At 33.9% G+C, this 25,934-nt stretch overlaps 3 protein-coding genes across 9 annotated transcripts; 2 read left to right on the forward strand and 1 right to left on the reverse strand.

Moving 5' to 3' along the window:
• Window positions 1-2,909: 2,909 nt before the first annotated feature.
• Window positions 2,910-7,926, forward strand: LOC132610034 (N-alpha-acetyltransferase MAK3). Of its 2 annotated transcripts, none has more exons than XM_060324288.1 (5): window positions 2,910-3,053; window positions 4,779-5,024; window positions 5,468-5,588; window positions 6,620-6,675; window positions 7,293-7,926. In XM_060324288.1, the coding sequence occupies exons 2-5, from the start codon at window positions 4,839-4,841 to the stop codon at window positions 7,539-7,541; spliced, it is 612 nt and encodes a 203-aa protein (XP_060180271.1). In that variant the 5' UTR covers window positions 2,910-3,053; window positions 4,779-4,838; the 3' UTR covers window positions 7,542-7,926. The 2 variants fall into 2 exon arrangements, with proteins under 2 accessions (XP_060180271.1, XP_060180270.1); XM_060324287.1 differs by having other exon boundaries at window positions 2,915-3,053; window positions 4,725-5,024.
• A 2,587-nt stretch (window positions 7,927-10,513) lies between these two features.
• Window positions 10,514-17,659, forward strand: LOC132610800 (high mobility group B protein 15-like). 6 transcript variants are annotated; one of them, XM_060325198.1, is made up of 7 exons: window positions 10,514-10,717; window positions 11,777-12,033; window positions 13,551-13,629; window positions 13,798-13,957; window positions 14,218-14,343; window positions 15,262-15,656; window positions 16,054-17,659. In XM_060325198.1, exons 2-7 carry the CDS (start codon window positions 11,867-11,869, stop codon window positions 16,537-16,539), a joined length of 1,413 nt encoding a protein of 470 aa, XP_060181181.1. In that variant the 5' UTR covers window positions 10,514-10,717; window positions 11,777-11,866; the 3' UTR covers window positions 16,540-17,659. The 6 variants fall into 6 exon arrangements, with proteins under 6 accessions (XP_060181181.1, XP_060181182.1, XP_060181185.1 ...); XM_060325199.1 differs by having other exon boundaries at window positions 11,784-12,033; XM_060325202.1 differs by lacking the exon at window positions 10,514-10,717 and adding an exon at window positions 10,965-11,472 and having other exon boundaries at window positions 11,784-12,033.
• A 5,654-nt stretch (window positions 17,660-23,313) lies between these two features.
• LOC132610035 (ethylene-responsive transcription factor ERF062) lies at window positions 23,314-25,186 on the reverse strand. The gene is made up of 2 exons (XM_060324289.1): window positions 24,618-25,186; window positions 23,314-24,231 (listed from the first exon to the last, which is right to left on the reverse strand). The coding sequence occupies exons 1-2, from the start codon at window positions 25,079-25,081 to the stop codon at window positions 23,463-23,465; spliced, it is 1,233 nt and encodes a 410-aa protein (XP_060180272.1). The 5' UTR covers window positions 25,082-25,186; the 3' UTR covers window positions 23,314-23,462.
• Window positions 25,187-25,934: the final 748 nt, after the last annotated feature.

Here is a 25,934-nt window from a genome sequence, read left to right on the forward strand (position 1 = left end):
CCAATAAATAATGAGATTTCTTATAATATGTTAAATTACACTAACAATAAGTGCATGATTGATCTCATAGTCGGGGAACTTTTGGAAGTGGAAACATCTTTTGGGGGAGTTAAGTGATCAGTCGGTTGATCCTTCTATGCAAACCGACTAAATGATGACAATGTGCATAGAAGACATATATCATACACCAATCAATTACTTTTATGTAAATATTGGGTGTGAGTAATTTTTTCAACCACAAGATATCCAAGACGATGTCGATAGCTTTTGGCGTTAAATATGTGGAACCAAGAAATAAGAATAGGAGCAGTGGGGGGAGCTAAAGGGTTCAATCAAATCTCATTCATCCAAAAATTATATTATGTACACAGGATGAAAACAGATCTTAGATTATATATGAATTGTGAATCCTCTTGACAAAAGAAAAGATTGCAGTGTAGTAATAAAAGTGATTGAAAAATTGCCGTACATCACGAGTTCAAATCTTAAATTTGAGGATATATGCATTCTATCAAAAAAGAAAAATTAAAATTTTCATGCCCCCCCCCCCCCTCCCCCCCCAAGAAAATTCAAAAGGAAGAGAAGACGGAGTCAATGGGAAATTTAAAGGTCGTCTTCATGACTTGTATGAGAAGGTGACATTAAATTCAACTTGAAAATTCGATCTTAGACAACTCACAATTATTGTTGAGGAAATTTAATTGAAACTGCACACATTATATCGAACCGGCCAAAATATACGCTCTTTAATTGAGAGACTGTATAATTTTCAAACTGATTTGTACTCTCAACAGTATCAAGACTTATATTTTATTGATGTCGTTGAAAGTTTTTCGTATGACTTTATTTCGATTTAACTGTTCATTTTCATCCTATTTAATACTCTCCTGTTCTAATTTACGTGACACCTTTTAGATTTCAAAATTTAAACAAGTCATTTTTTTACCGTAATTTTTTCATATATCTACTAAATATTTTGAATTGTCAATTATTGTGACTTATAGTACTTTTTACGTAGTTTTCAAATATGTAAATTTTATTTCAAGAAACTTAAATATCTCATGCCTAAATTCATGGTTAAAATTAAACTATTTGACTATCAAAATCCGAATGGTGCCGCATAAATTGAGCAAAAGGAATAGAATATTTGAAGAAAGATAAAATCTTGACTAGAATATAATATCGTGACTAGTTGCACGCTTATTTATGTTTCCAGATTGTGGAATTTATGTGTCACCTTTGTGCATCCATTGATTATATTGAGTTTGAATGGATTAAGTAACTAAGGTGTGTTGGACTTTGTTGATTTAGTTCGGATTGGACTACAATTAGACACTAGAAGAACAGGACTAATCAACTTGTAACTTTTCGAATTTAATCGCTTTGTCATTTCTTATAATTTTCTTATAATCTCCAAATTGTCAATTCCTTACGTTAAAGTCTCTGACTATACACATCGCTATGATCCTATAACCACAGAAACACACTTGTGTAATTCAAATGTGAAATAGACACACTGTTATTTCAAACAAATATAAAAGTGGATCTACTTCATGGACTCTGAACATTACAAGTTGATCTTCCAAAAGCCCAACAACCAAATATCGTATTTGCTTACTTGTCCAGGCCCAAATACGGTAGTCCTTAAAGAGGTGGAAAAACTCTAGGGTAAATTCATAAATAGTAACTCTAAGTTTAAGAATAGCCATTATCATAAAGTTATAAATTTCACAGATGAAACTCTCAGATATTATTATGAAGTCCCACCTGTGAAATATGAAACTCTATGACGAAAACTATTTTTTAAAAGATAGCCAAAAAGTTGCCAGTGAGCGCAATTTCTTCATAACTCTAGTAGTAGAATAAAATTCAATTTCCTTATCCACATGAATTTCCTTGGACACCACCAAAATTTTAAAATTAAAATCTGCAACAATCAGTTCTTTTTTAATGTTAAGCTTTAAGGACATTCAAGTATTTTAATACGAAGAAATGTATCCGCACTCTTTCACTAAATATATTACACTTATTTCAGTTTCAACTTTTACTCATAAAATCAGTTTCAACATTTTAAAAATGTTTTTCAACACTTAAAATGCTAATTTCATTTAAAATGCATAGATTTTCGGCAGAAAAGAAGGGGTGATTTGCACTTTGCCCCTATTTTGCGCCGGTCTTTAATTTTTGTCCTCATTACAAACAACTTTTTCGGGGGACATAAGTTCCTATTTTTGCATCATAGTATCCCACAGGTTATGCCCGCACCTTAAAGAACTTACACCCTACTAAGCATAAGTACAAATTTGAAGGGCAAACACTAAAGACCAGCCCATTTGAAGGACAAACCGTGCAATTCATCTCAAATTGAAACTGCATGGTTTTCCTTTCATATAGGCTGTTTCTTTAATTTTTAACCTTCAAAATCAAATATGCCTAACAGGGCAAAAGTTCTTTAAGGACACGGAGCATAACTTGTGGAATATTATGATGCGAAAATATAAACTTATGCCTCGAGAAAAAAATTATTTATTATGAAGGGAAAAAAAATTTAAAGACCAGCACAAAATAAAGTCAAAAGTACAAAAGAACAAAAAAACATTTTTTGCTAGGATTGTCCTTCAAAGGCGCTGGTCTTTAATTTTTGGCCCTCAAATTACCGGTCTTTAATTTTTGTCGTTCGTTTAATTTTACTTTTGGGTAAAAGTTTGCCTTAAGGCCTAATTTTTGCTCGAATAGGTCTAATTTTCCTACGAAACTCTGTCTTGTGAATTTTTTTTTTTATTGAACCTGGATTCGAACATAGAACCTCGGAGTATTAAGTGAAGAGCAAAAATTAAAGACCAGCTATTTGAAAGCCAAAAATTAAAGACCACCCCCAAAGAAGACAACCTTCCAAATTATCCCCCCAAAAAACAGCATCTCTAGTTTAATTGGACCCTTGAAAGGGCCAGTGCAAAACCAAGCCCAATTCTAAACCCGAAAATGCAATAAGGAATTGAAAAAAAAAAAAAATCAAGAATTTGCAGAGCTAAGTTTTTTGCCATTGTAGTGAAGTAAGCTCCTTTTCTATTCCATTTTCATTTGGGTTTCTTGAAATACTTTTTTCTTGTTTCTTTCTTTTGAATTGAGTAGTATATTCTATAAAGATTGGATTTTTTTGTTATGTTTTATGGTTATTTTTAAAGAATGAAACTTTTTGTAGATTCTTGTACTTGGTATTTGATAACAAGATAGATTGTTTATTTTGATAGATGAATGAAGCTATATTATTTATTTCTTTTGAATTCAGTAGTATATTCTATAAAGGTTGGATTTTTAATTTTGTTCTCTTGGTATTTTTCTTAAAGAATGAAACTTTTTGTAGATTTTTGTACTTGGGTGTTTGGTAACAAGATATATAGTGTTTATTTTGGTGTGCTGATTTTAGAGATGAAGGAAGCTTATATTATATTATGTGTTTAGTTGGTACTTTGGAGTGTCTGCTTTTCACCCCTTTGTGGTAGTGATTGAAAAACAAACAATGTAACTTTCATGCATATAGTGATCACCTTTAAATTCACTTGTTGTGTAAGAATTCAATGCTTCTAAAATATTTTGAGAAGGTGACCATTTTTGTATCTTATATTGTTTTTTATCTGTTTGAATAGCATGTTTGTGATGCAGTAAACATTGAGAAGTAGAATAGATTAGATTACTCTAAACTAAAGTATATTCAAAGAGGATTGTATAAGTTGGTCCGGTTACCACCATTATAAGTGAAAAAAATGTCTTAAAGTTTTTGCCTTAGTTATACCTATCTGGTGTGAATTTCGTAGTGATTTGGGTTAAGTCTTGGTGGGAGGAGAACCATGGGTCTCAGTTTTTAATCACAACGAAGGCAAAATTCATTTCTTCATGAATATTCATAGTTGGGTCCACTAAAAGAGGGACCAACCTCGTCGTGGTGATTAGACGACACCTCTGATCGTTCACTAGTTGATTTCTTGTCGTCTGCCTAAGCTTTGGTGTTTCCCGGTAGTTGTGCTGGTGGAAGCAAGTATCTAGTGAAATAGTCGAGTTGCGCAAGCTGTCCTTGACACTGTTGTCAATATATATATATATATATAGTGACTCCATTTTTGTTCATTAGACCATCATTATGTTGGATATCAGTGAATATGTTCAATAAGTGACTTAAGAAGACGCTCGAAATGTGTATATATAGTGTATGCTGTGACTTTGTGTTGGTATGTTCCCATGTTCGAAAGAGAGATTTATAGATATAGAGGAGGACCATGAGGTGAGATTTAACTACAAATGCTACTAATTTATAGTGTTTCGGGTTTCTCAAAAAAAAAAAAAAAAATTATAGCGTGTGGGGTAAATCATATTTTCATGGTTGAGCAAATTTTAGCAAATGAAAACTTTAATTTACTCCTTATTATGGTTGCTTGAGGTAGAATCAACTTTTATAATTGGATGTCAAGAAAATTGATGTGTGTTTTTCTTATTTATCAAAATGGATAGACAAAAGGTTGATATTTGTTAACTTACTAAGAATATGTCATCATGTAGCATTGTATTTCCTAGACCACGTTTTGATAGTTCATCAGCCTAGATAGTTGACAACTATAATGTAAACACGGATCTTCCAATTACCAATGATTTTAAATGCTGCACAAAAATTTAGTTTGTGATTTGGGTAGTGGACAATCTTTGCTAAGAAAAAAGTTGATGTTCATCAGATCAATTCCGCTGAATCGCCCTGTCCGTCCTACCTATCTTTCTCCATCTCACAGGCACGCCACACAAGGTCCTGATTTTGAATCACCACCAGGCACCAGGTGCACCACTGACTAATGGAGGCAAGGAGTGAAAATGAACCAGAAGTAGACATCAAGGCATCAGAAATAGAATATGTTAGCTATGGAGGTGAACATCATCTACCTCTTATCATGAACCTTGTTGATGAAGAGCTTAGTGAGCCCTACTCCATCTTCACTTACCGCTACTTTGTCTATCTTTGGCCACAATTATCTTTTATGGTACTCCTCCCATTCCTTGTCATATTATAGCCTATTTGACCAAAGCTTCTCCAAGGCCAACAGTTCCCTTTTAAAGTTGAGGTGTTTGGCCAAGCTTTTAGGAGAAGAAAAAGTGTTTTTGAGTAGAAGCAGAAGTTGCTTTTGAGAAGCTGAAAAAGTAGCTTCTCCCCAAAAGTGCCTTTTTGAAAAGCACTTTTGAGACAATACACTTAGAAGCACTTTTTAAAAGCATGGCCAAACATTGATTGCTGCTCAAAAGTGTTTTTCAAATTGATTAGCCAAACACTGTTTCTCACCAAAAGTACTTTTTTGAAAAATATTTTTGAAAAAAGCACCTTTCAAAATAAGTTGATTTTAGAAGTTTGACCAAACAAGCTACGTATTAGTTATGTTATAATTTCACCAGGAGCATAACTCTTTCTTCATTACTGAGATATTTGCAGGCCTTCCATAAGGGGAAATGTATAGGGACGGTGGTCTGCAAGATGGGGGAGCATCGTGGTACGTTCAGAGGTTACATTGCTATGCTTGTGGTGCTTAAGCCTTACAGAGGCAAAGGAATCGGTCAGTATCTTATCGCTCTTTGTTTGATAAATTGATAATGGCCTTTAATTCATATTGGTCAAGTATCTTAGAACTATGGATGACGTCTAAGAGTGACACTCGCTTCATGTACCTGGATAAGCATATTGTTTTTCTCTGAGGGATTTCTTAATTCCGGGCAATGTAAAGAAGCAGATTGTATTTGTGTTTGATTGAATCAACATTAATCAGATTAAATTTCGGTTAGGTGTCTTGCGTTGCTGAATAAGTGAGATTTCTCACACGTTACAAAACTAAACGTCCAGTTGCAAAGCTCTTATTTTTCTAATCCTTCATTTAGTTTTTATTGCAAAACGTATTTCTCGATAAAAAGAACTTCTCCCCTCCTAGTTATCTGTTATCACAATGACAATTATTATCTATTTTCCCTTTTTCTGTTTCCCCTGTCCATCAAAATCTGCTCACCCTACCCCCAAAACACAAGAAACTTCCCTATTTTCATTACTGTCTCCTCCGCTTGAGGTACCCTTTTTGTATTCCTCTTTACACATTGAAGTAAAATTCAACACCCATTAGCAAGTTGAACCCATGAGGAAAAAGCATTATTCTTACTATGGAACTTGATATGGTTCTGACTTTTGAGGTTTCAAAGGTTGAAATTGAATTTTGGTTGATTAGTTTGCTTTTTCTTGATCTGGTAGAAGAAGGGGGGGTTGCAGAATGTGCGTGCCTAGCACTAAGTTCAATACACGAAAAAGATAATATAGGAAAACTAGCAAAAAGAAGCTTCTGATCGTTATCCTGGTTCAGCTGGTTTTCTGTGTAATTTCACTGATTAAATGCTTTCTACTTTTCATGCACATTATTTTTTTCTATTTGACAATAGAACATTTTGTAGCACTTTTTTGGTGTACCCTCTCCCATTAACTTTTGTAACATTGCTGTGTAAGTAATCTCCTAAGGATGAGGCCATTGACTGTAACTTTACATATGCTTATTAACTTTTGATATACATCTGATCAGCTACTTAGCTGTAATATTTCATCTTCCAGCTACAGAACTTGTCACAAGATCAATCAAGGTGATGATGGAATCTGGTTGTGAAGAGGTATGCCACGACATCCTGAGAATATTCATATTAGTGAGTTTAAGACTGATGATGTGAGAAACAAAAATATAACGGCCACAACATCAAAGATGAAAACTGTCCATTTTTGGTTGTACAAGCTCGAGTAGGTTATCTTTGTGTTTCCTGCGCTTTTTCACTTGGTGTTTTCTTCCAAACCACGCTCCACCTTGTTCCAGATAAAAAATTATGTTTTCTTATAGGAACCCTGAAGAACGATGTATCCAAAACAGAAAACATAACGGATTTGTAGAATAAGGAAGTTTGTTTGCTTAGAATTGTCTGAAGTCTGAAATAAGAAATAACATGATCCAAAACGTTCTTACTTGGTTACTTAGACACTTCATGATTATTGATCTTGCCTGTTGTTTTCTACAAATCAAGAGCTGAAATGTGCTTACTTGGTTTCTGTATCTTATTTTTCCGACTCATATAAAAGCAGTGACAACGTTTTTTGACCGTACTTATTTTCGGGATTGTTAAGTTTGTCATAATTTTTCTTTAAAAAAAAAAGATACGAAAGAATAAAGCGCCATAGCGTCATGATATATTATCTAGCTATGGCTTGTTTCCACTTAATTTGTTCCTATGTTCTGTAGGTGACTTTGGAAGCAGAAGTTACGAATAAAGGAGCACTCGCTTTGTATGGCCGTCTTGGATTTATTAGAGCAAAGAGACTTTTTCGTTATTATTTGAACGGTGTAGATGCTTTCCGGCTGAAGCTATTGTTTCCACGCGCAGAACCACAACCCTTTCATTCCATGGCTGCTGATGGTGATGATAGCCATGAGTATAATGAGCATGTACATTATGGAGAGAATCCCCCTTGTTGCCAACACAGCATGTAAACTGAATATTCTGATTAAACAGGTAACTTGTGCTATGATATCAGTGGTGGAGCCAGAATTTCATTAAGGGGATTCAACTTTTAAAAAAACAGGCTATACCAAGTTTGTGTTTCAAGTCAAGGGAATTCAACCCTTGTAATTTATCACGCATTTTATCATTTTTGACTTGTAATGTACATGTGTAATAAGTAAAATTTTGAGCAAGGGGTATCTTATGAACCACGTTGCTTCAATGTGGCTACGCCACTGTGTACTATGTTGTTGCCAAATGCCAAAGAGACCACATTAGACCGCTATTGGTACAAGTTTTGTTTTTGTTAAGTTGTAGAAACTGAGGCTTGGCCTGCTGAAAGATTTAGTCGTTAATCACTTGATTATTGATGCATCTACGCTCTAAAATGCTTAATGAGCTGTGGTTCATCCCTAAAATTGGACGAAAATTCCAAAAACACGTTGTATTAATGAGAAGTTTGGTTATGTTCAAGCAGGAAATCCTAATCAAGAGAAAATGGTCTTTATTCGATGTTTGCACTAAGTCAATAGATGCATAACATGTATTTTCTCCATCCGTGTCGTAACAAAACAAGAACATATTGCTTTGTAGTTGCTGGATGAGTATGGTTGTTAATAGTTCTCACTTTTTTTTTTCCTTTCTTTTTAGGGTAACCCCCTTTTTTTTAAATTGGCTATTACAAATGTTTATCACGCCTTCTCTCCTCACTTTGAAAAGGTTTTTAGTATTTTCTTATGATAACCTGTTTGAGAGATTCTTTTTAATAGGAAAGTTCAGTGGTGTACACCTTTTATTTTGTTGGAACTCGTTGATTGCTCCGTACGAATTTACATGAAAAAATTCATGAGAACTGAGACGTTATTGAAGTATAGAGGGTGGTCATAAAACTGGAAATTTTGGGCTTTCAGCAGCAGCATGTAGTCATGGGCCTCATTGCAATTGTAGTCCCTAGCCCAATTATTGACCAGCAGTAGTAACAACAAAGCCCAGCCCATTTACACCTTCCTTTTTCGTTTTCTTTTTCATTTCTCTTTACTTGGGTCTTTGGTTAACCTTGGAACTTGAATTGTTAAGAATGTAAAAAAAAAAAAAAAAAAAAAAATTAAAAAAAAAATCATCAAAGAGGAAGATGATGATTTATTGTATAGACATAATATTATAGATATTGAACCATATAGTTTGTAGTTACTATGCGCTTAATTTAGATGGTAACAAGAAGAATATCACAAAATATTACAAAATTTTTGAAGTTATAAAAATAGATTTTTTTTTTTAAAAAAAAAGAGTAAAAGGTCCAAGCTAGAGACCCTTTCTAGAAAAAAAGAAAAAAGAAAAATAGATTTCAATTCTTCCTTTTATTTCCAATATATTACTACATGCTTAACAATGGCGTCTTAACTTCCCTTAGTAGAGTTAAAATAATATTTTGAACATTTTTGGCAGAAGTTTGGCTAAGCAGATTATAAAATTATCATTTTTGATTTCCCCAGTGGATGTTTTGTCACTATTCCTATATTTTACTTAAGAAAAGATAAACTTTTATTTAGAGCCCGTTTGGATTGGCTTATAAGTTGCCTATAAGCTGTTTTCAGTTTTTTTGAGTGTTTGGCTAGCTAGCTTAAAGTCATTTTGTGCTTAAAATAAGCTCAAAAAATTAATTAAACCTGTTTGGCTTAGCTTATTTAAAACAACTTATAAGCTGCTTTTTTTAAGCTCATCCAAAAAGACTCTTAGTGAAGTCTTTTAGGAAAAAATTGTTTAAATATTTCTTTACCTTAAGGCAAAAAAAAAATAAAAAATTTAATTAGTTGGTTATCACTGTTGAAGGAACTGACACTTAATATATGGTTCTCTTTTTCTGAAACTTTGTGAGAATAATAAGTGAGAGGTCCAGAAAAAGAGAGAGGAGAAAACCCCTTTTTTCCACAGTTATAAGACTTGTTCAATTGCTTAAATGCAAATAATTAATAAAATAAATAAAGTACCTACTATTACGGCTACTTATATCTCCCTCTCTTATTTCCTTCGGTTATTATCTTCTTCCAAGAAGAAAAATTAACATGTTTTTTTTTAAAATTTTATTTTTAAGAAACCTTTTTCTTTCAACTAGTTAAATAACATTACGTGTGACCTAACCTAATGACCTATAACAGCAGTAAGGTATCTATAACAATTTTAATATGCTAGTTTTAATCAATTAAATCAACTAGTTAAATAACATTGCGTGTGACCTAATGACCTATACCAGCAGCAAGGTACCTATAACAATTTTAATATGCTAGTTATAATCAATTAAAATATATTAATAGTATAAACAAAAAATTATAAGTCAATATTCTTTTTAATGACGGTGGTATTCTAGTCAATTTGTGTTACTACCAAAAAATCACTAATTTTCGACGGACCCAAATCCGTTATAATTTGGCTCGTCATTAAAGTTTTCGAACATTTTTCGTCGAAAATTCCTTGACAAAATTTATATGGGACATCCATCGGAAAATAGGTGATAGTATGGCTAATAAGCTTGGTCATCTTCTACCAATGTAAATACAAAATAGTTACACCACTTAAAATTTAAATAGATGAGTTTTTTTTTTTAATAAGTCAATATATGTAAAATTATAAAGTTAAATCCGTGATCTAATATGTACCTCAAAAAAAATTAAATTTGATGTTAATATGTGGCTATGCACGTAGAGAGATAATAAAATAACGTGCCGCTCCAAACGGGGCATTATACAAGAACCATAACTGCAATTCTATGTTGTTTAGGATTTTTCAAAATTCCATATTTACCCTTTAATTTCTTTGTCCTATACATAAACCAGTAAGGGCAAAACAGTCATTATAAAAACAAATGCCACCAGTCACATATATTTTCATGGCTATTCAAGATACATATTTCTCCATCATTCTCTCATCATTATCATTATATATATATATATATATATATATATATAAAAAACTACCCCTCCATTAAACTCAAAAAAATTTCCATAGTCTCCATGATTAATAAACCAACAAGGTTACAAGAAAATATATAAAACACAATAGAAAAAGCCAGTCCTTTTCATAGGCTTTTTAAGGCTTAGTACTAAAAAGAGGAAACATTATTTGGTGTCCCATTTGCCAGTACATATCAAATCTCTCTTTACTGTTGCTGGTAAGTTTTCTTTTCTTTTTATATAATATAATATAATAAAGACTTGATTTTTATTCCTTAGTATGGTGTATGGCCTATTATTAATAAATAATCTGTGTTCCATGCAAGGTGTAGAACTGTGTTGATGTTGAAATCTTCAAGATGTGATTTTTATGTATTGTTTGTTCTTTCTCCATAGGCATTTTTTTATTTGTGGGGTGGCGTGGGCGGTGGGGTGGGGTATGTCATGTCCCACCAGACTGTTTTTGTTTAGGCCATAAATCTTAGTTCTGGGAACTGTGTCAGGAAAAAGAGGAATAGAGCTTTGGACTTTGTTAAACATGCAGATATATTATCAGAAATATCAATTACAATGTCATATCTTTAGAATGTCAGGGAAAAAAGATTACATAGCATATATGTAGATAATAGACCTAGAGAGGGTTCTTTATGTACTGTATATGTATTTGGGATCTTTATGACCTGAGCCTAAAAGGGTGTCTGATTTTCCTATTTTTAAAGAAAAAAAAAATCTCAGCTTTTTGGGGGTTTTTGAGCTATGATAGGTGTTCTTGTTCCCATATTTGGTAGTCTGAAACAATTCATGGCTGTGACAGCTATGGTGTACTATATGCCTTTTTTCTTGGGCTTTGGGTATTTTTCTCTGCTACTTGGAGTTACTTCACCTAAAGGGGTTGTTGTTGTTGTTGTTATTCAGTTCTTCAACTGGCATTTTCATGGTGATAATACAGATACACTTCTCTTTCTCTGCTTCTGTATGTGTTTTCTTTCTTTGTATATATCTATCACTTTCTGGTTTCTGATTTTGTCTGTTTGTTAGAACCTTTTTGGATCTTTTTTCATGTATTGGACTGTATATTCATGTATTGGACTGTATATGACCATTCTTTTCTGGTTTTTGGACTCATTAGTCTTATTTTCTGGAAATTTCTTGGGACTAGCTTTTGTCTTTTTGGACTCATTTTCCATAAGTCTAAAAATTTGAACTTTTCTTTGTTGTTTTGTTCTTTTTTGTGATTTTGGTGGCATTTCTGGATGTGTTAATTTGTATTTTTGTAGTGTGCAGCTTAGAGATTCTTGAGAAAACAAGAATTGGAGTGATTGAACTTGAGGGTGACTTTGGAAATATGTTAGTATAAGAAATTGAAAATGGCATCATCTTCTGCTGAAAACAGTCCAGTGCCACTAAGAGTAGCACCCCCAAATTATCATCCATATCCACCTGCTTTGGCTACATATGAGAATGTTGTGGCCTCTCCTCAACTGTTCATGGATACTTTGCAGAAGCTCCATGCTGCCATGAGAACCAAGTTCATGTGAGTTTTTCTTTTCTTTTTGACTAATATGGAAACCTATGCCCTTTTATGCTCCTTAAACTCGGGGGCGGAGCTAGGGTGCCTCAAGGGTGTTCATCCGAACCCCCTTCGTCCAAAAAATTACACAGCATATATAGGGTTAAACTTATTCTATATGATATGTAGTCGATGTTTCCTGTTAGCTTCTTTATATTTTGAATTTTCTTAGTGAAAGTTCTGGCTCGCCACGGCTTAAAGTCTCCTATCTTACCCCTGCCAACCGTGTGTTTCTCTCTCTCTTTTTGGATAATGGATAGTAGTGTCAGCTTGCATGCACCTCGATTATTTCACTTGACTTGATAGCTTTGCCCGCCAAGGCTAGGTGGATGAGAAAAAATGATCGAAGTATTTTGCCTGTATTGGGATTTGAATCTGGTCCCCCATGGTTTTCACCTACTTCATTAACTGCTAGGCCACACCCCAGTCTTGTTTCTCTATCCTGTCACATGGCGTGCCTTCCTCCCTTATGTTGATTTTTACCTAGAAATGTTGTCTTTCTTAATATGTTTTTCTGGAAAATCCTGAAGCATGATGCAACTTAAGTGAACTTCAGGTTGGTCATATGTTTCAGCAATCAAATAGTGATTCTGGTTTCTCTTTATTAACACTGTTAGATTTAGCTGAACTGCAAGCCAGGTGGAGTATCCGCATCTAAATTCATTGCATTAATCGTAGGACTATTTTAGAAAGTGAACTAGCTCGGTATACATCTATTAGATTGTCCTACATTGGTTTAGGAAATATGCGGTTTTCTCCTTAGATGGTCTTGGTCAGTTCTAACCTTGTGAGCTAGCTTTTTGAGGCTGAGTTAGGCCCAAGATCCATTTTGTTTTAAGCAACAATTATTTGAAAAGATCTTTAGGCAGTTATATAGAGGATTTGCTTGTTCACTTCATATCTCAAACTGAATTTCTGGGATTTCAGGGGAAATTAACCTTGATCGTGCCCCCAGCATTTTTCATTTACCAAATTGCATGATCTTGTACAAAAGTTTTCTGTTGCTTATCCTTTGATTCTTCTTTTTAGTAAAGCAGAATATACAGACTGATTTCAATTGAAGCTAGCCATGTTATTCAAAGACTTTATTACTTCTTTGCTAAATAAGAGCCTTTGGGGCGTCTATCAATCATATAGGTTTCTATTTCCATACTGGTCATGCTTAAATAGAGATTCTTTTTTGCTCAAGTAAAGCTCGTTGGGGTTTCTTTTGATCATTTTACCCTCGGTTTTCATCTTAATCATGACTAATTGGTGAATAAGTCAAGCCTTCCAATTTGACTTCAACTTCCTCCAAGAAATAAAATCTTGTCAAACAACGACTGACCTTTTTCGTGATTGATTAATCCCCGTTAAGGATGCTTTTCTTGTTAAGTTTCAATGTTTCAAACTTGAAATTATGCCATAGGCTTCTGAATTCTCAAGTTTATATAGTTCACTCAACTAATTCACTTATGCTTCTGTTGGTTGTGCTTTTCCAGGATCCCTGTCATAGGGGGCAAAGCCCTGGATCTGCATCGCCTCTTTGTGGAGGTAACTACTCGTGGTGGTATCACAAAGGTAATATAGTTTGATATGTTAGGAGAATTTTGTGCCCTTATAGTTTGTTATTTGTTGTGGACAAGCTTAGCTCTTCCATAAAAAGAAAGGAATATTGGGTTGAAATTTGAGTTGAATCTGTGTTTTTTTGCTCTTCTTACAGTTAGGATTTTTTGAATGTGACTGCAGGTTCTAGGGGAGAAAAGATGGAAGGAAGTAACATTAGTTTTTAGCTTTCCTTCTTCAGCTACAAATGCTTCATTTATCCTTCGGAAATATTATATTTCATTGCTCTTCCACTACGAAAGAGTTTACTATTTCAAGGCAAAGTATTGGACTCCTTCTCCTGGTATGTGTGGAATCTTGCATTTATTAATGAGATAAATACAGTCATTCCTTTTGATGATCTAATTTTCAAAATAGCTAGCTACAGGTTATGTCTATTAATTATACATATGTTATACACATTGTATAGACATAATCAGTGTATATGGTTTGTATATTTTGGCTAGCGCCTGTAATTAATCTCGGCCGACTGGCCCAAAATGAAAAATGCCCTAGTAATTATTTGTGCCGAGGCTTTCTCAATAAAACATAGATATCCTGCAGATGTGTTGCAGCAAGTGTCACATGCTGCAGCTCCACCTCATGAGTTGGCCGGATATGCGCTTCCATCGCCAGAAATAGAAACCACCATGCGCCAGCCACAGAGGATAGAAACGACATTTCCTGAAGGTTGCTTACTTGTCCTTGCACATGTTCTCAATCCTCTTTTTTTTCTTTGCTTCCTAACTATGTTGGTAAGAGTTATTCCAAATCATTATGTCATAGTCATTCATTCATGTATCTTCTGGAAACTTTCAAATCCATGTATGGATATAATTTTGACATTCTTTCTCTAGATAATTGTTATCAGGAGCCCCAAGGGCTTTTTGACGTCCTTTCTCAAAAGATACTTAAATAGTTATTCCAAATCATTATGTCATAGTCATTCATTCATGTATGTTCTGGAAACTTTCAAATCCATGTATGGATATAATTTTGACATTCTTTCTCTAGATAATTGTTATCAGGAGCCCCTAGGGCTTTTTGACGTCCTTTCTCAAAAGATACTTAAATAGTTATTCAGTAAACATCATGAACAGGTCTTGTTTCTGCTCCCATTTACTTGCCTTTTTGGCTAACGTAACATGTAGGTATTCTACTCTGTCTATTATGGCCTTGAAAACTTCACAGTCAATTTCCATGATACAATCCTCAGTAGAGATATATGGAGGTGAGGGATATGATCAATTCTAAGAAGAAAGACTTCGCCCTTATGAAGTGGATTTATAATGCATTTTTCTTCTTCTAAAGTGTGCTAACTCTGTGCAAGTCGAATAAATCTCCTATAGAAGTTCCAAACTATAAGGAAAAAGTTTTGATACAATTACTGAAACTGTTAACAAATTTGAAACATCTTAGGTGGGCTGGTGGGAGTTTCAAAAACTTTGTATCGACTGATTCACATGATAAACTGAGTCCTACTGATATCTATGCTTCTGTCACACATGAAGTAATATAACATGACTGCTCAGCAGGGTTAGAGTCCGATAATTTCCTACTATATAGCAAACAAATAATGTATATAATCCATTTCTTTTGTGCTTGTAGCAACTACAGCACCATCGACAGGTTCACCTGTGTCTGGTTTCATTGATGGGAAGTTTGAGAGTGGATATCTTATAACAATGAAGATTGGATCTGAGGATTTTAAAGGTGTTCTATATCAGGTTCCAATGAACCAAGAGTTGCAAAATCAGAATCTTCCTGTTTATAATACTGGGAAAGCAGCATCAACAACTGGTGGGGTCGTTCGAAGGAAGCGTAGGAAGAAATGTGAAATTAAAAAGCGCGATCCTGCCCATCCCAAGCCTAACAGAAGTGGTTATAACTTTTTCTTTGCAGAACAACATGCCAGGCTGAAACCACTTTATCCTGGAAAGGATAGAGAGATTAGTAGGATGATAGGTGAATTGTGGAACAACCTACAAGTACCCGAAAAGATGGTAGGAACCAATGATATATTTTTATTTCGGAAATAAGTCCAAAATTTACCCCTCTATATAAAATATCTTAATTTTACCCTTTGTTACACTCTTGAGGCCATTCATGCCCTTGCTGTTAACAAATTGTTTCCTCTCCCGCGTGTATTTTCAAAAATACTTCAGGAAAAAAGTCAGAATTCACCGTTACTTTTGGAACTCCTTTAGGGTGAAGGACAAATAGGAGACAATTTGCTGACGGACAATAAGGGTGAATGGCTCCAAAGTATAACAACGATTAAGATATTTCGTGTAGTGGGTGGTTATTTATGACCCTTTGCCCGTTTATATGTTCGAAGTTGTATGATTGTTCTTGTTTGTTTCATGCTAACTTCCAATGGTTATATTCTGTTGAGTTCAGGTTTATCAGGAAAAAGCCTTGCAAGACAAAGAACGCTACAGATTGGAGATGCAAGACTATCGTGAAAGATTAACAGCCGGGCAAATTATTATTAGTAATCAGCTGCCAATACAATCTCCTCTTGAACACAATGTCGATTTGATTGATCAGGAAAGTGAACTTCAAAGTGAAAATGGAAACGTCTCTTGGAGTCCGGAGTACGGAGCAAGTTCTGATAAATGTGCACAGAGCAACTCAGAGAACAACAAAGCCAATGACCCGAATTTAGATGCTAAGGCCCCTCCGGTATTAGAAATGAAGGCAAACAACGTGATCGTGGAGGAATTTGAGTTGCTTAAGAGAGTAGACATGGTTGAATGTGAGGATAAAGAAATGCAGGAAGAGGATGAAGCTGATAAACAAGAAGAAGAATTACAACATAGCAAGGAGAAAGTTTTCTTCTTCCTAGAAGATAAAACTTTATTACCAACCGAGGAGAAAATATAAACATGGCAATATGGCATAGCTGAGTTTAACTTCCTAGATATCACCAATCTTAATTATAGTTCTGTTGACTTAGTGATTATTTGTTGCTTAAATCTTAACATTCTAGCATTAGTTGGGACACAATTTGAAAGTATGAACCATTTTGATGTATCTCATGGGCGTACTTTAAAGATTAACTGCCTTTTATTCTTCAAGTGCATTATCCAAAGGTTCATTTTCCATGTTCTTAACTTGTTTTAGAAAATGTGCAGTATGAAAAGGTCATTGAGTTCTATGTTACTCGGACTTTTCAAAAATGTTAATTGTGTCGATTTTCCCAAAAGTAGTACACACTTCTTGGGGATCGGAAACATGTGCGGCAACATTTTTGGTGAGTCCAAGTAAACATATAATTAGTTTGAGACATGGTTAGGTGCAGATTTTTTTTTCATGTACACATTCCTATTGAAGATCATTTTTTTTTTTGGTGTTAAACAGGTCAAAGGGGTCATTAAATTTCAATTTGCGCAGATAGGTTTACTGAGGGGGAGAATAAAGTGCTCTATATCTAGAGGCGGATCTAGGATTTGAAGTTTCCGGGTGTCATGCGTCATTCAATCAATTTGGGCTTCGGGTCGGATTATTTGTCTTTTCGGGCTTTGATTCGGGTTATTCGTCTTTTCTGATGAAATATTTGTTTATAGCAATATACAAAAGAGAAAAGTATAAAAGTTCCAATAATATTACTAATATCATAAATATCCATCATTCATTTACAATTGTCCTCGAAGAGGTTTCATCTTCTGAAAATGATCAATGATGACATCATTACTTACATTTGTAAATACATCACGCTCTATGTAACGTACTAAACAATCATTCAAATATTGATCACCAATGCTATTCCGCACTTCATTTTTGATCCGCTTCATGGATGAGAGAGAAGAAAGAACTTATGTTGTTAAGTTTATATATCTAAACAAAAAAAAAAAAAAAAACTAATAAGAAATAAAAAAGATCAAAGAATAATAAATTAAAGTACTCAACATAAATTGCTAATAATTGAAACTAAGTCAGCTCGAATTATTAAAAAGAAAAAGAAAGAGATTAGAAAGGAGGATTTCTACCTTACGTTGCTGCTTGCTGATGCTGTCTATTTTTGTTGTAAATTTATTTTTTACTAAAATGAATGTCTTTATGCGGGTTCGATCCCGCACATCGTACAACATAAGTCTCACCTTTCACCAGTGGCACTACGGCATGTGTTTGTCATCGGGGTGCCACTTTAATATTTAGCTATACATTATGTATATATAACCTATATATACATACAGTTTCGTCCGAAGCTTGCGGGTGGCATGGCATCCCTACGCCACTGAGTAAATCCGCCCCTGTCTATATCTGTGAGGTATTCATTTTATTTGAATTTGGGCAATTCGCACGAATGTCCCTATCTTGGGGTGGTCTTTAATTTTTGACCCTCAAATTGCTGGTCTTTATTTTTGCTCTTCAACACTTAAGTAACAAAAAAGTGGCTGAAAATATCTCTGACATGGTAAAAACATAAAAAGAATAAGTTCTACAGAATAAGTTATCCAGCATAATTTATGCCGGACAAGGCAAAGTTTCTTGCGATTTTTTTTTCCAACTCTGTTGGGATTAAACCCAGAATCTCTGATTTCATAGACTGGCGAATAAGGATACTTTGGCCCAGTAATTTTCATTAAATGAGAAGCAAGGAACAAAATTAAAGACCAGTAATTTGAGGGATAAAAATTAAAGACCTGTCCGTATGAAGGACAATCCGCGCAAAAAATTGTTTGAATTTGCGTATATAGGCCTATTAAGGGGTGGACTCAAAATTGAGACCCTTGGTTAAGTATGACCATGTTGACATTTTTTTGTGCGGATTGACCTTCAACGGCACTGGTCTTTTATTTTTGGCCCTCAAATTGCTGGACTTTAATTTTTGTCCTTCACCTAATACCATGAGGTATGAGGTTCAAACTCCGGCTCAGTAAAAAAAAAAAAAAAAATCGCAAAGCAGAATTTCGTAGCAAAATTAGGCCTTAAGGCAGAGTTTTGTAGTCGTTCCGTTCGAACTCTGTCTTGTGATTCAAACTCTACTTTGCGAATTTTTTTAAATTTTTGATTGAACAGGGTTCGAACCTGGGACCAAGAGATTTTTAGCGAAGGGCAAAAATTAAAGACCACCCCCGAATAAGGACAATCGTGCAAATTGCCCCCATGTTGATCATTGAGGATTTATCAAACTTTTGTCTAGTTTTAAGAAATAGACAAAATTTCTCATTTCATCTGACAATGACTTGATCATTATAAGGCCCCGTTTGGACATGGTTTCAAACCAAACCATGTTTCAAACCATGTTTGGACATACAATTGAACATTTTAAGTTGTATTTTTTCTTATAGACATAAAACCCTCACAAATTGTGAAAACTATCAAAACATTCTCAATTCTTATATAATCTTACCAAATGAGCAAATCATAGTTTATAACAAAATTAGTACACTACTAGAAGACCTTTCTAAAAAATGCAACATCAATTAATCAAACTTTAGTTCAATAAAAACGAAAATTTAACATGAATAGTAATGTAACTACTCTTTAATATAATCTTTCCTCATAAATTAAAGGTTGGTAGACATAAATAAAGGTTGGTGGAAGTTAATGAGATTGGTAAATGATTGATGGGGGTAATTGTTAAAAATATCTACCAACTTATGGGTCTTTTTTTACAAAATATAAACTTATGGATTAAATTTTATATTCTAAAAAGTTGAAATCATGATTTCAAACCATGGTTCCAAACGTATATCCAAACGCTGATTTGAAACCGTAATTTGAAACCATGGGTTGGCCAAACGCCTACTAAGACTAGCCAAAAAAAAATGGAAAAGGACAGCCACTCTTGATAACCAAGGCAAACGATGAATAAATATAAAGAAAATATTACCTATAAATTTGACCCTTAACTAAAGTTATACATCCTTTTTGAAAAATGGCTTTTTCATCGTGATATTATCGTAATAAGGAATTTTAGTAAATTTAATGTTAAAAAACAACCGACCAACCAATCCTATTTCAGTTTATAGTAACTATTGAAGTTGATGTCATTTGCTTATATAAGCAACATTTCGACATTTTATTTGGAGTATTTTATTAAAGTTTTATCTCAATATCAATTATGGAGTATTTTATTTGGATAATTAAAGACTTTTCTTAAAGTTGTTTCAGTGTAACTTATAGGTCATCAGTCGAGTCATGGTAGGCTGCCAATCTCGAGCGGTTGCACAATTAGCATATAAAAATATGAACCCCCAAATTTAGAGGGGTTAATAACCCACTTATTTTTTAACAAGTTGTGTTGATTTGGCTAAGTCGGTAGCCTAAATTGGCACATTAAAAACCTTGTTAAGATATTTTAAACGTCTAATTTGTTTGATATGTTATATTCACATAACAAAGAAATAAAAATCATATTTGGTCATTAAACAAATTATACAAAAAAAAAGAAAACTTGAAAAGAGTTGGGCGGGTAGACAATGACCCATTGTTTAGCCCCTCATCCCAAGTAACTATTAAGCAGGGTTGGGCAATAATTCAGTTATTAATTCACCTCATTTTGATCCGACAAAATTCAATCCAAGTCGCTCATTTTTCGCCCCACCATTATCACACTGTTGGAGTGCAACTCTTTTCGAACCCGTGACGTGAATTTTAGATGTTTCATGCACTGAATTGCCCCTGATTAAAGACTTTTTCATAATTAGTTTAGCAACAAGTATGTATACATTGTCAGAGCTAACTAGCTAAGGACTGCTACATGCAGAAGAAAGACTTTAGTTAGGTCAACGAAAATTAGTTTAAATGAACAAGGTTCAAGTTGTCAACTGCTAAATTATAATGGTCATTTGCCATACTACTACTTTAAAAAAAAAATGCGCGTGATTAATATAATTTCAGGTCGTTTCTTCTTTAATCTTAATAGTGCTTGGTTTATTAATACTTCTTTTTAACTGTTTTTCAAGAAGACGATGAAGAATTACATGTGCATTTGTACAATTAAAATTTGGTGACAAAGTATCAGAGGAATTGTAAAAAATACTCGTTTAACTTCAAACTCAAACGCTTGGTTTTTTTCAACTTCAACAATATTATCCAAATTAAACGAGCAAGTTTTGGAAATCACATAAGGAAATTGTCAAAATTAAACTTGTGAAATTGGTTCATTTTCTCCCCTCCCACACTCAAATGAAGAAAAAAAGATTATACTATAGTCTATGGTACTGTAAGTAAGAGCCATTCAATCAAATGATGTGTATTTAATTCGAAATTAGGATTTCGCCTCATAAGTATTTTTGTGATTCTACCAAGGAAGATAAGAAGAGACATTTTTTGTTAAAGATTTTTTTATTTTTTATAAAGTCACTTAATATGGACAAACAAAGAAGCATGGGACTTTCTTTTCATTATAAAATGAAAAAAAGTCAACCCCTTGAGAGGGGTTGACAAAACAAGAAGCATTTGACTTTTGATATTTTATATTTTTATTAAAATGAGTAAAAATCCCAAAGTCGACGAACTTAGCACACTGTGATGATGAGCAAGTTATAATTATACGTTGGAATATCGTGAATCATGACAATCCTAATAAAAACACTTTTAATTTTTCTCTTTCAGCGCATGGAGTCTTTTCCCTCTTTTAGCAACCGGGCCTAGAAATTTGCTTTTTAAAATATTTTGACTAAGTATTTCTATTTCCCTTATTACAAAAAATAAACAAACAAAGACATCCCTTCTTGTTATAGTTGTTATTTCTAGTCTTTAAATTGAAGCAAAGAAATAAAAAAAAAATAAAAAAAATTAAGCAAAGTCAACAATAAGTGCAGTGAGCCAGTGACAAAGTCTAAAATTTCGCTAAGACTGCTTAAAATCTTGCTAAGAATACTCAAAATTTCGCTAAGAGTGCTCAATGGATAGAAACTTCCTCTTTAGAAGGTTTGAGTCGGATCTGGATACATATCGTTTGAAATTGTGCGAGAGGATTCACACAACTACGAAATAATAGAGTTAGCTAGGCTAATTTCGCCGAATAGAATAATAAGTTGTTTGTAGTTTCACTCTTGCTTTTACCTTATTTTCTTCTATTATATTAGTAAAGAGCTAATGATGGGCATGTCCAATAGTTTTCTTATTACAATCTCGCGATAGCTTCAATGCCTGTAATTATTTACGGCAAGATAAACATGCACAAAGATATACATTTGTTTTGTTTTAGTTGAAAGGATACTTCTGCTATATATATACAGATAACAACAAAATTACAAGCATACAGGAGCATTAGCTCCCCTTGGTTCTGGAAAGCCATCCACCTGATTATTATTACAGGTCGGTACTAATCGTTCATAAGTAGTTTCTAGAATGTATGTGCAGATTATTTCATTTGCAAACGCAGGAGGAATTACTAAAATCTTAACATAGGGGATGCCTTTCATAATAACTAGCAATTCAGTTAAGTTGTTTGTAACATTGGGCATGCCTTTCATAAAGCCGACAAACCAATCTTCTGTACTATTTTTAATTAACAACCCCTATATATACATTTGTTATTCCTGGCTTGTTAACTTGAAAAGTTAAGAGGTGTATAGAACATCGTAGAAATAACAATGATATTTATCTATAATCTAAGCTAGAGGAAAAAAAAAAAAATTATGCGAAATTAATATAACGAAATTTTGACACTTTAATTAACAAGATCTATCTTCAGAATGGTATGTCTTTGTGAAGCTTTTTCTAAAAGACTTGACAAGAACCACTTCTAAGAACATAGTAACAATAAAATAGATAACCCATTTCCACATAAGTTTCTTTATATCATCTAATTAAACTAAAAGAGAATCAAAATTGTAATCATTATCGATTCCCATCCCATCCCAATATAGTGAAGGAAGTTCTACAAATTTTACAGTTTTTCCTACATGGTGTAATATTGTTTTAATACTTTTTCTATGTGGTGTAACATATGTAGTTATCAACAAGATTCTTTATAATTAGCATAGAAAATCACAAACAAATTCATATAGAATCAAGGCTTATAGTCTTATGATATTGGCGGAAGTCTTTAGCAAAATAAGTGTGGGTATGATTCTCACCGACTCGATCTCTCTCTCTCTTTTTTTCTTCTCTCCAATAAGAAAAAAAATTAAAATTAAAAGACAACTCATTGCATGAAGCATCCTGTTATACTCCCGTAGAATTTGAGGAAGTACCGCATTTCAAAAGGGTATAATATAGACAGCTTACCCTCAAACAAGCATCAATGACTATCAGTGGCTCTGATTCCATGACTCGAACCCATGACCTGTAAATCACATGGACTCTTCTTCGCCCCAATTTAATGGAGTAGTATAGTTTCAAAACAATCATGAATATATTGAAGAAAGTTACAAATCTGTGCAGGAAAAAAGGAAGTCACAAATTCCCTAATGGGACAACTAAATATTACGTAAAATGAACTCCTGACCCGATAGATTTTGCAGAGTCCCTAACATAACCTCCAAAAAAGTTCAAATATTCTATCAAGAACATCAAATCAACTCATCATTTCTTAAAAAAGCATCCAGCTTTCCTCATAGACTTGAATATTTCTTTTACAACCAACAAATAACTAACAAAAGCACCAAACTAATAAATCAAAAACAAAACAAACGTATGGTCATTAAAACAAAACACAAAAAGAATTACACGATTAAGAAAATAATGAACACCCACTTAAACAACAAATTAATTTAAAATAAGTCAACAAATGTCACTACATGATCTTCCCAAAAGTGGCATTGAAAATTATTTTTATTTTTTCAAAAAACAACTATGTGTATGCTCTAGATCTTGAAATAAAAAAAAAATGCATCAATTGATGGTCATGACGAATCAGAAATAAGAAGTGCATCCCAAATCATGTCCATGTCCAAAGATGGCATTCTACTCAATTGAACTCCATCAATGTTTTCTTGATTATTCTTCATTTTCTCAGAATTATTTTCCATTTCTTGATTCTGAGTTATCGCGTTCTTGATCGTTGATTTTTCATCCAATAGCCCTTTTGGAGATATTTCGTCACGATCAATAATATTACCCTTTTTTGATTGTGCTGAAATTGCTCGAATTTTCGCCTCGAGGAGGGATGCTGTGTTCCCATTCACGGAATTAGCCTTTAATTGATTCTTCAAATGTGGAAAGTTCAAGTGTGCATAATCACCTCTTAGCATATAAGCAGCGGTATCATAAGCAAAAGCAGCATCTTCAGCAGTATCGAATGTTCCTAACCAAACCCTTGTCCTATTTCTTGGTAGCCTTATTTCTGCTACCCATTTACCCCAATGCCTTTGCCTTACTCCTCGAAAAAGCTTCCCTTGGGATGCGATCATAGAAGAATGAGGAGAAGAAGAAGACGATGACTTTTGATTACCTTGATGATAATGAAGTGATGATTTTCTAGATCCTGTGAATTTCATTGGCTGAGTTTTTGTAGTGCTAAGCCAATAGTCACTAAAACCTTTTGTGGTGGTACAATTTGTTATGGTTTGATTCATTTTCAGCCAATTTGTTATATTTGTAGCTTCAGCCTCTTGATAGTGAATTTGGCTCTCATGACCTAATGAAGACATAGGGAATAAAGCGGCGGATGACCTGGCAAAACATGGGGAAAAAAACGGGCATTTTCAGAGCTTGAAGATATATAGTAATTTCACATACTTTATGCAATTTCTTCTTTTGTCAAAGACTGTATATTGAGTGGTGGAACTTCCTATTGAGAAAGGGTACAACTGAATCTCCCTTCGCTAAAAAATTATACTTATGTATTTTTCTAATCCTATTGACAAGTGAAAAATGATGCATTCTAGCATATTTTAAATCCGCTGTCCAGAATGTCTAAATATATATGTACTAAACTCAATCTGTTACTATTATATACTCCGATACATCTATATATCTTACAAAGAGAATATGGGGAATAAAGGAGAAATTACTTCAGAAGTGAGATGGCAATAAATAAAGAAGAATTAGTATCATACTTGTGGCTCTTGTTGCTTAGAGATTCAGCTGCCCTTTTTGAAATCTCTAAAATGGAAGGCTCTTGCAAAAACAACCCTAAAGTTGGGTAATCACTTGATAGTGAATTTGGTGAAGAACATGTCTGATGATCAAGAACTTGATGATGAAAGGAATCAAGAAAATTATTTAGAGGGATAATATTGTCATTCCTTTGATCTTGATGTTGGTGAGAACTAGAAGAAGATAATGATGATGATGATCCATTTTGATGGAAATTAAGTGGAAGAAACTCAGAGAATTTTGATGGAGAATTCAAATTTGATGGCATGTTGGAACCAACACTTACAGAACTCTCATGATTTAAATCTCCGAAAATGTGAGGATCCTTGAAAAATCTTGATAATGATTCTACGGTCACTTGTTTATAACAAGTAGGTAATTCTTTTTGCATGAAGGATTCTGATTTGGGAGACTGATTCTCCATGAGAAATCCAATAAAGGTGTGTGCTAGCTAAATTGGTGTTGGGAAAAAGAGAAGAGATGACGAGGAATAGAATTAAATGATACAAAATGTAGGCACTATGGTATATATATTAGGTCGCGAGCAAGAATATATTATAGAGTAATATTACTATATGTTACTAAAGAGGCACTTTAAAGGGTCAATAAAAAATAGGACCATCAATGAGGAGTGTCATGGGATGGTTGGGACCCGCCACCACCCTTAATCAGAGATTTCAATTTCAAGCTCTAAAAATAAAGTAACTCCAAGTAGGAAGCACTTTTGTTTTAGTGGCCTCTACGTGACACGCAAATTTGAATTAGTCCGCCATTGAGGTGAGTACTATTGACGGTGTGAATTTAAATTAGTCAAATTGATGGGTTTTGGGCTTTGAAAGTGAAAAAACGCTTAGTAAGAAGCACTTCTTCTCTATTGGGCCCTACACGATGCAGATTAAGATTAGTCGGACCGGCAGGGGCGGAGCCACATTGGCTCCAGGGGTTCATCCTCAGCGAAAAATTACAGTGTATTTTCAAAGTTAAAATTATTTTGTTATGTATATATAGTAGATGTTGAACCCCCTGACTTTTTCGTGTATTTACTTTTTAGAATTTTTGAACCCCCTGGATGAAAATCCTGACTCCGCCACTGCGGACCGGTCGATTCAGATCATGCTTATCTAACTCAATAGGCTATTGGTGCTTATTATGTTCCCAATCTATGAAAGAAGAGTTGAATTTCCCGGAAGAAGACGAAGAGGATTCGCCGCTGCGAATTAAAATTAGTCTAACCATTAAATTTCATATGCCTAAAGAAAGAAAAAACTATGACCATC

This window comes from Lycium barbarum, chromosome 9 (genome assembly GCF_019175385.1).
Source record: "Lycium barbarum isolate Lr01 chromosome 9, ASM1917538v2, whole genome shotgun sequence".
NCBI lineage: Eukaryota > Viridiplantae > Streptophyta > Magnoliopsida > Solanales > Solanaceae > Lycium > Lycium barbarum.

Excerpts from the sequence above, each read along its gene's own strand:
- LOC132610034 (XM_060324288.1), top strand. The coding sequence starts at position 4,839 with ATGGAGGCAAGGAGTGAAAATGAACCAGAAGTAGACATCAAGGCATCA. Across the intron at positions 5,025-5,467 it reads GGCCACAATTATCTTTTATG|GCCTTCCATAAGGGGAAATG; the intron begins GTACTCCTCCCA and ends AGATATTTGCAG. Across the intron at positions 6,676-7,292 it reads TGGAATCTGGTTGTGAAGAG|GTGACTTTGGAAGCAGAAGT; the intron begins GTATGCCACGAC and ends TATGTTCTGTAG.
- LOC132610800 (XM_060325198.1), top strand. The coding sequence starts at position 11,867 with ATGGCATCATCTTCTGCTGAAAACAGTCCAGTGCCACTAAGAGTAGCA. Across the intron at positions 13,630-13,797 it reads CTCGTGGTGGTATCACAAAG|GTTCTAGGGGAGAAAAGATG; the intron begins GTAATATAGTTT and ends ATGTGACTGCAG. Across the intron at positions 13,958-14,217 it reads GTATTGGACTCCTTCTCCTG|ATGTGTTGCAGCAAGTGTCA; the intron begins GTATGTGTGGAA and ends GATATCCTGCAG.
- LOC132610035 (XM_060324289.1), bottom strand. The coding sequence starts at position 25,081 with ATGGAGAATCAGTCTCCCAAATCAGAATCCTTCATGCAAAAAGAATTA. Across the intron at positions 24,232-24,617 it reads CTAAGCAACAAGAGCCACAA|GTCATCCGCCGCTTTATTCC; the intron begins GTATGATACTAA and ends ATGTTTTGCCAG.